The 9,244-nt window shown below is 36.8% G+C and overlaps 1 protein-coding gene and 2 long non-coding RNA genes across 4 annotated transcripts in view; 1 reads left to right on the top strand and 2 right to left on the bottom strand.

The window, feature by feature from the left end:
* Positions 1 to 82: 82 nt before the first annotated feature.
* LOC147495199 (low affinity inorganic phosphate transporter 4-like) lies at positions 83 to 2,085 on the bottom strand. The gene is made up of 2 exons (XM_086563802.1): positions 1,522 to 2,085; positions 83 to 1,329 (listed from the first exon to the last, which is right to left on the bottom strand). The coding sequence occupies exons 1-2, from the start codon at positions 2,035 to 2,037 to the stop codon at positions 262 to 264; spliced, it is 1,584 nt and encodes a 527-aa protein (XP_086419928.1). The 5' UTR covers positions 2,038 to 2,085; the 3' UTR covers positions 83 to 261.
* Positions 2,086 to 2,117: 32 nt separating this feature from the next.
* The window catches only part of LOC147495195 (uncharacterized), a 47,225-nt gene continuing 40,098 nt past the window's right edge, over positions 2,118 to 9,244 (top strand). Inside the window, exon 1 of the long non-coding RNA XR_015197347.1 lies at positions 2,118 to 2,245. This is a non-coding gene — a long non-coding RNA (uncharacterized LOC147495195). The remainder of the gene's footprint in view (positions 2,246 to 9,244) is intronic.
* On the bottom strand, positions 3,629 to 6,628 carry LOC147495198 (uncharacterized). Of its 2 annotated transcripts, XR_015197345.1 has the most exons (4): positions 6,415 to 6,628; positions 4,773 to 4,831; positions 4,111 to 4,192; positions 3,629 to 3,752 (listed from the first exon to the last, which is right to left on the bottom strand). It is a non-coding gene; the product is annotated as an uncharacterized LOC147495198 (long non-coding RNA). The 2 variants fall into 2 exon arrangements; XR_015197344.1 differs by lacking the exon at positions 6,415 to 6,628 and having other exon boundaries at positions 4,773 to 4,897.

Below are 9,244 nucleotides of genomic sequence, written 5' to 3'. Positions count from 1 at the left end.
AGCTGTGGTTATGACACGTGTCGTTATGACAGTAACGAATAATTGCATTATGTATGAAATTTTAGTTTAAAAAGACAAATCATGTCATAATCCTTGTTTAAAAGCTCTCTATTAATTTTATTGGTCTGCAATTACAACAAACAGCCACTTTTGCACACATTTTTATTTGATCAGACCTAGTACAACATACATATATAATATTAGCACAAACCTAAGCATAATAAACTGAACAAACGTAGTACATACAGCACAGCAGTACATCTACTCCCATGGTCTATCCTGTTCCTCTTTATGAGCAGACGTTTCATTTGTAATCTTTCCATCCCCTCCATCCTCACCTGATATCTCCTCCAAAGATCTTCCTTTGGTTTCTGTTACCAAGAAAGTACAAAAGAAACCAAGCATGTTTGTAAACGCCAGAATATACATTGCCTTCTTGATCTTGCTACGCTCTCCTTTCAATGTATAAGATTGCACAACAAAAGCTCCAACCAAGGCACCTGCTTTTCCTGCTGCAGCACTGAAAGCGTGACAGGTCGATCTCACTCGTGTAGGGAACAGTTCAGCCGGAAGAACAAAGGTGGTACTATTTGGACCAAAGTTTGCAAAGAAAAACGTCAAGGCATATAATGCCGCGAACAGTCCATGGTTTGTATCCTTCAAGTAGTCATACTTGACTCCTATAATCAACATGAATAGTGACATCATGAAGAATCCAACAAGTTGGATTCTGAAACGACCGATCTTCTCAATAAAGAAAACTGTGAACCAGTATCCTGGGAATGTGCCGCACAAAGCTATTATGAACATAGCCTTAGATGTTTGGAACACTTCTCTGATTGCATTCAGTGTTTCGGCCGGGTCAGTAAGACCAATCGCGGGGAATATATCTTTCTGGGTTAAATTCTGGCTGTAAAATGCAATGTCTAACAGGAACCAGGTGCTCATGGTACCAATAAGATGTCGACCGTGTCGATTCAAGAACATCATAGAAAGTATCGGGTACTCATTTTGGGCTTTAAACTGTGCTAGCTTCTCTTGATCCGCTTGGATCTCTATGTCAAGTACTTTCCCCATGTCAATTGCTGCTTGTTTTGCATTTCCTTCAATAACGGCAGTGTAACGACCGGTCTCTGGCATTTTCATTCGCCAGTAATATGTTAGTATTGCTGGTAACGCACCAAGCATTAGAACAATCCTCCAAAGAAAATCTCCCTCTTGTTGCGTAGACTTTCCTCGGCTAACCTCATATGCAGGGGCCGGGTAGTAGTGGAGAAAAATTGCAGAAAGGGTCATGGAGACCAATCCTGCTGCAATGATACCAACACCCTGCATGAAAGGCATAAAGTGAGATAGAAGCATATTTCCATATACAAATCCAAGTTTTATCAGTTGTACATGCCTAAAACCACATCTCACCCATCTCCGACCATGTCTAAGCGTAAACATATTGAAAAATAATCAAGATTAGCTAAAAAAGGACTCAAGTGTATAATGTGATCATTTTCCATTATATGGTACCTGCATAGCAAACACTGCAGCAATGAATGCACCACGGGTCTTCTTGTTGGAATACTCCGACATGATTGTTGCTGAGAGGGGATAGTCACCACCTATGCCAAACCCAAGCCAGAATCGGAAGAACAGCAGAGTTCCAATTACAGCTTTCCTGGTAGAACCGAAGGAAAGGCCAGAACAAATAGCACAGATGACCATAAGTATGAGGGTGATCCCATAGACCTTTTTCCTACCAAGCTTGTCGCCTAGCCAACCGAAGACTAGTTGACCCATCAAAGTTCCAATAAGAGCAACCCCTACAACTGCATTGTTGACACCTTGGGGGAGTTTACCTGTCTTACCTTGTGAGACATCTGTGTAGTACAATCGACCTAAGAGTTTGGAAACTGTGGAAATACAGAACAAGTCGTAAGCATCAGTAAAGAAGCCCATTCCAGCAATCACAATAGCTGTGACATGATACCATTGAGTTTTAGCAGTATCAAGTGCATTGAGCACAGCAAGGTTTGATGAGGCCATTGCTTCTCAACCTTACTTATTTAGTTTTGTTGCTGCTATCATATGCTTGGATCAGTTTTATAGTTGTACTTTCGAGGGAAGTATAGGCACAAAAATTAGTTAAACATGGCTATAAAATAAGGGGCGTGTCTATCAATGTTTATGGGAGATAACAAGAGAGAATAGAGGGGTATCAAGGATATCCCTCAAGGTTGTCAAAGAATTTGAGGTATTAACATTTCTCATCCTATTGGTTCATTGGTTATTTCTCTTTCATGTTTTGTTTTGCATATAATGGTTAATTAGGATGAGACAATAAGCTTCGATTAGATGCAAGTTTTTCAAATTGACTTTTTGTGTTTTCATCCCCTTGTTCCAAAAAATATACTGAAAGCCAAACGATATTTGTGTAACTGCTTTTAACTCTTTAAGGGATGAAAATCAGTTCTGAAATCATATATATGTGTACATCTTAAAGTTAATTAATGTACTGTACTTCATCTGTCATATGCAAACACCCAAATGATCTTTGGATATTAATTTCAAGAGATAATAAAACAAGGTCTCAATCCTTCTGTAACATTTTAATCATACGGGTGATTTTGACATCTGAGTGTAACAGCTTTTACAACAATTGTCAACCACTATGGCAATTGTCGCAATAGTGAAAAGAAACAGGGAGAGCCAATTTAGCAGAAGTCTTATCTTTGGAACAAGGACAGAAGGACTGACTACCCCATCGTGTTGATCCAAACTATATAGAAACTTACCATAGGCATGCATTTTATGCTTAACATACAGAGTGATTCCAAGAACAGAGGATGGAAATTTTTGCCGTTTATTATCTTCCTAATTATACTTTCATACTCTATTCTTTTCTGATTCTCCACAAGAACTAAGAAGCTGACCTGTCGAAGCAATAAAGTTAAAAAAATGAGAAAGAAGATAATGTTTGGCCTGACACTTCGTTTCTTTTAACTTGCTATTTCCATCCAAGTCTTATTTAGATAAGGATTAGCTGGGCACATCAGATTAAGGAGTTCTTATACACTAGCATACCTCTACTGTCGAGACGATAACCACCCAGGAAACATGATAAATTCACATTTTCCTCTCTTTTTCACTTCGATTGTCCATGTAGCACTACAACAGAAAAATGCTTTTTATATAGGGATGTAGGCACATTAGAAATGGTTAAACTTGATGCCCTCATTAGGTGTCTATATAAAGTGCCGGGTACAAACTGCAAAGATGTCATTCTATTTACAACGTACAGTACCCATTTAGCACAGATTCACATCTTGTCCTAGACCTAAGCCACCATTAACGGTGACTGATCAAACTTTCAACTGTAAGTTTTACTTGTACTCAAGTACATACCATTTTAACGCAGCATGAATTATCCTTTGATTTACTTGTATATATATCAACATACTGTAATCAAGAAATAACAGAACAGTAAAAGGACAAAATTGCTTCATTTATCTAAATGTATATATGCCTCCTTTAACTAACTGAATTCAGCAATGTCAAACACTAGCACTTGTTTATCTTCTGAACCGAGACAAGAAACTTCCCATTGGAAGAAATAGACAGAGACAGAATGGTCTTGAATGATCGCTGAACGCCTTTACAAGACATCCAGATAAGCTGTCAATTATTAATATTTTCCCATCAGCACAGCCAGTAGCAATGTACTGTGATGCGCCCAACCATACCAGGCAACTTACATGAGCCTGTGACAAAAAACAGGTATTCATTAAAAGAGTTTGTAACTTTCACATTTAGGTTCCATTTGGCATAATTAGGTTTAAATAATTGCTCTAGTGTTTATAGCATGTGATACAATTTATGATGTTTAGACCAGTATATCCCTTTTAAAGAGAACATGACAACTCATCAAGGCCTTAGCTATGAAGGGGTATGATAGGAGAGTAACTTAACTGAAAGGATATTCTTAAACTCCTAAATGAGTTGCATACATTCTAGCTACACCGAATGCTAAAAGCCAAATGACGTGGTACTCCACCAAGTTTGCAAAAACTTATATAAAGAAAACAAGTGCAATTGACAAATTGATACTAAGTAACCAACCTCAAAGACCACACGAAACAAACTATGAGTTATTTCCCAAATTATGAGTTCTTTCCCACCTCCTGTTGCAACCAAAGGTAACCTGCACAAAAAAACAGATATATCTGCAAGTTCAAAATGAAACCAAGGCTGAGGCATACATAGGCATATGCTCGTACATGAGAGCACATCCAATCATCCATGATGAAAATAGCTGTTAGAATTATTTTGGGATTGAAGCCTCAGCTGAATAGGGCATTGCAAGACTTATCTTGTAATGTCCTATTCAACAAAGTGCCTAAATAGATATAACAACTATCATATACTCAACAATGCACACCTGCACTGAATACAAACATGTGGGATCATTATTCTTCTTTTGCTTATATTTTGTAATTAACCTATCCCGATCTAAATATGTTGTGCTTGAGCAAAATGTCAACATTTAAGTTACCACCCAAAAAATTGTTGAAAGAGAACTTTACTAAAAAACATTATGGGTTTAGTTATATACTTATATTTGGACAAAAGCAGAAGAGATTTTTTCTGAGATAATTGTTAAGGCGGCAAAGACACTAATGCAAAGCAAACAAAGAGGAATTAGAGAGAACAGCGTGTGGAAGACATTTCATGCTTTTATTCTCTAAGAAATTATGTAAAGTACTTCAAGGTACTTTCAATACCTTGGTGAAAGTCCAACACATTGAATAAGGTCCTCATGAGAAATCAAAGAATTGACTACCTATATAAAGATCACAACATGAACATTTAGCGCATTTCACTTTAGAGACTATTTAAACCATTAATTACATTACTAAACAAGTAATCTAGATCATATGGATCACAAAGAGATAGAGACAGATGAGACTTGAGAGTTGATCTTAAACAAACTACAAATTAAATAAATAAATAAATAAAAGAGGTGATAGACCACTAGCACAAGTAATATGAGAGTTCAGGAATTTGAGAAACTAGCACAAGTAAAACTTCTACACACGAAAAGGCTGTTGCTAACATTCCATGATGAGACAGCGTCAGCATCAGCAGCATGACCAAGTGAGCCCAGATTCTATGTAACTAACTGTTGGACCCTATAACACCTCCGTAGTCACCACCATTTTGTGCAAGATTTATCTTATAAGTCAATGTTAACAGAATGCTACAACCTCTGCAGCTACTGAGTACTTTGAATGCATGTACACTTTCAACTATCCAACGCATTCCTGGCAGTGGCCTGAATGGATATTAGATTCCTGAACGATGATAATTCTGTGATTTATGATGGTTTCTAATAGTACTTTACTCTGTTGTAGTTGACTTTTTCATCAAAGTATAGTATATGGTTCATTTAAGTTTACAAGTTATATTTGTGTATGATCAGGATGAATTGTGTTAATCATGTGTAGCATTCAGGTCTTTTGCTCGATAATTGTATTGATAAGTTAGAACATAAGATGAGATCAAATGACAAACAGTGGAGGGGATAAAAGAACTTAAAGAAGAACTCTTCAATGGGCATGTGCTTGTCCTACTTTTAAGGGTGTACATTTCCATGTATTTTCGTGTAATTGGGATTCACTTGTTTGAGGGAATGAGATATAATTGTGGCTGTTCCATCCGTTCATCTTTACCACAATGGGGCGAGGAGTGGTCTTTGTTTTGTAAGCAGCTTCGACAACTTTAAAAAAAAAAAAAAAAAAACTTATTAATCTTGATATATTATTGATAAAAAAGCAAATATAAAATTAGACCATCTGTTGCATTCTGTCCCAATTAAGGATTAATCTATATATTCTAATAATTGAGGGAGCCTTGTACGAATGTAACAATAAAATTTAAAAATTGGGAGAACCTAGTACGACCTTGAAACTGAAACTCAACTCTTCTCAAGGTGAAAACACATAGGGTAGGTTGGGATGTCCCCCTTCAAGAGCTCAGCTACTAAGCCAACCTTAGTTCCTAGCCTATAGCATAAGACATATAGAGTGTATGCCCTCATATAGTACCCTATTCTTAGGTAAACCATTAGGTGCAAAACAACCACCTAACCTTTATCCTCGGAGCCTTTCCAACAATAGTGATTTTCCTTCCATACTATATAATTCTTAATGTTTCATGTTTCTTCTTGCTTTTTGTTTGCAGATTAGCTTCTCTTAAACGTGACTTTTTAGTAACTAGAGCCTTACATTTCTTAGTACATATTGGAAAAATTGAAGTATTGACCAAGTGGAGGTAAGGATTTAGACACTGCATAAAAATCAAAATCAAACTAAACCAGGAACCAAAAGTAAACACCAAATGCTAAACTCTTGAAACTTAAGCAACCTGAGATGCTGAGAGCCATTGGTAAACTCATGTCCTTGAACTGTATATATAGTCATATCTTCAGTTTTCACAACCAATAGCAAAATGTTCTAGGGACTTCTTAATATTAGGACTTCAGTAAAACTGTAGATATATTTAGACGTCAATAAAAAAATGTTCTAGCAAAATGTTTTTTGATACCTAAATATTCACCAACATAAGCAGAGGAAGATAAGGCAGAAAAGAAATCATAAACCTAAAAGGTAAAAGGGGTAGAAAAAGGATCCAGACCTCCCCCGGCCCCATTATGTTTACTATACGGACAGAACAATCCGATGAACCAGTAATAGCAAGAGCAGAATCAGGAGTTATCATCAAGCACGTGAGTCCCTTAGTGTGATACGAATGACCTGGAGGAAAAGAAAATATAGAGAACCCAAAACAGTTATGTAAACATGCTTAAAATATCAAATTATTAAGACATGCGATTACTGATTAGCTGTTCATTGGTCTGTTAACATCAACACCATAAGCATAATTCCAGCTTGGTTGTGCTTCTAGTAAAATATAGAGTGGCAAATCCTGAACAGTGTAAATTTATATGGTCCCTGGACAAGCTAACCCCATCTCAATAATAGAGAAAGACTCTTTGGCTTGAGTCTTGGGCATTGGTTGAACAGTTACAGATTATCGTAGACAGTGACTCTGACGGAGGAAGGTTCGAAGAGAGCTAATTATTTAATAAAAAATCCCTTCAGTTGACAAGTATCCATAGTCAACCCCAGATAATTGGGTTGAAGTACGACAACAAGGACACTTGACGATCATTAGCACATCATTCAAGTTAATGCCTCTGGCCATATTAACAGAAGTTGAAACAGTTTTGCAGGCACGGAAATGCTGCATAAACAAGGTATTCAATACCAATATTTAAAGGTGTCCAAAACAAATCTGCCTCACAAGTTATAAACAGCCTATTCTTATCATCTTTATCTGTCCATCGAGTGTCTCCCAAACTATGACAAAACCAATCTGAGAAGTGAAAATGATATAAAGAATCTAAAAGTAGCTCCAAGTAGAACTTGATTAATATCATATAAGATGATTTGGTCATGTACATATGATATATATAACACTACTGCTAACTGAGAATCTAAAATACTTTTCTATATCACGGACCACCCAGGAATTCTGACTACTTCAGTAAACCTCCAGTAAATTTAGTTCCTTCACATCGTTTTAAGCTAAGTAGGTGAGGATACTAACAAAAACAGCATAATAATGAAAGGCACCAAATACAGTTAAAATTCAAAAATTAATAGCTACTTAGTTTACAAAGTGTTCCTTATTCAATGATATCACATTGAAACCCCGGCCCGTCGATTTGATGTCTCTAAGGGTCTGCTTCGCATTCAAAAGATTGCATAGCATAGCATAGCATAGCGAACTTTGACTAATTATTATGTGCTAGGCTTTGAGGGGAATACGGTGCCATCATGTCCTAGTATAAGTTTTACTCGGAATTCAACAGATGGGGGAGATATTTTGTCAGATTCACCAGATCACATTTTTAACTTGAATTTTGTCCAGCATACTTTTATTAAACTTGCATTCATACCAAGTCCATCCTAAAAGAAAATGTATGGTAGAAGAGATACAAGTATCTTCAAGGCCTCCCAAATTCTAGTACTTTTGTGCTATACATATACTTAACATTACCGGAGTCGGGACCTTAGATACAATACAATAACCCAAATGCATACCTTAAACAACATGTATGTTATTTCCATCTTCTGGATTCCATATTAGCGGTGATGCGTCATCAGAACCTGTACAAATTGTGCTAGCTGCAACATTATCAAAAGCTGATTTAACTATACATCCTTAGGTGTAGAACAAAACACAGAACATTTCCCAACACGTAATGAAAGTACCATCTGGGGTAAAATCGCCACAAGTGACACCACATTCGTGACCAAAAACGATATAGATAGGCATCTTCATCAATATCCCACAACCAAACCGTGAAAATCATCCATGGAGCCAGCCAACACAAAGTGGCCTCTTGGATGCCACCTGACCCACTAAGTACATAGATCAATATTACAAATTCAACTATCATGTTCTTTAAATTATGTAACAAACAAACCTACTTTCAGGACCTCACCTCAATATCTTCAGGACCATCGAATGTGCACTTATGACTACTTGAACATATGTCCCACACTTGAACCCGCCCTTGACCCGTTCCACAGGCAAGAAATTTCCCATCAGCACTAAAGGCTACACTAGAAACAGAATCATCGTTCCCTGCAGACATCAAAATTTTGAAAAGTATGTTTTAGCGAAAAACCTTGTCCCTTCGTTGATTAGAATTCAGGAATTGATTTTGATATTATATAAAAAGAGTGGTAAAACAAAAACCAAAACCCACGGGAGAAAAAAAAAATTGGTACTTCAGTTTTAGTCAAGGGAAAGCCGGTAAAAGAGAAATTTGGAACCTTAGATCAACTAAATTGTTAATAGTTATTTTATTATCACTGATATACCTATAATCACTTGGCTGATCTCCTTGATTAATGTTCCACAGAAATGCTCCTGTGCCACTACCTCCCCGCAACCAATGTTGAATCTGTAGGACTACAAGCAACTGCACATATCCCCTGCCACAAATTTAATGCCTTTGATTAGCCAAAGGAGCAACTAATTTCCTTGCAAAATCAAACTACCAAGATTATGCAATATCTATTAGTGCAGGTAGTCGATGAAAAAAAGAAACCGCCTTGTGTTAAGTTGGCCAGTTGGCATTCATTAGTCAATGTTTGCATCAAAACCATTGATAAAAAAAATG

Source organism: Coptis chinensis, chromosome 6 (genome assembly GCF_015680905.1).
Source record: "Coptis chinensis isolate HL-2020 chromosome 6, ASM1568090v1, whole genome shotgun sequence".
Lineage (NCBI taxonomy): Eukaryota > Viridiplantae > Streptophyta > Magnoliopsida > Ranunculales > Ranunculaceae > Coptis > Coptis chinensis.
This window is presented reverse-complemented; position numbering and strand designations above follow the sequence as displayed.

Coding starts and splice junctions, on each gene's coding strand:
- LOC147495199 (XM_086563802.1), bottom strand. CDS start 2,037: ATGGCCTCATCAAACCTTGCTGTGCTCAATGCACTTGATACTGCTAAA. Junction 1,330..1,521: donor CTGCAGTGTTTGCTATGCAG/GTACCATATAAT, acceptor CCTTTCATGCAG/GGTGTTGGTATCATTGCAGC.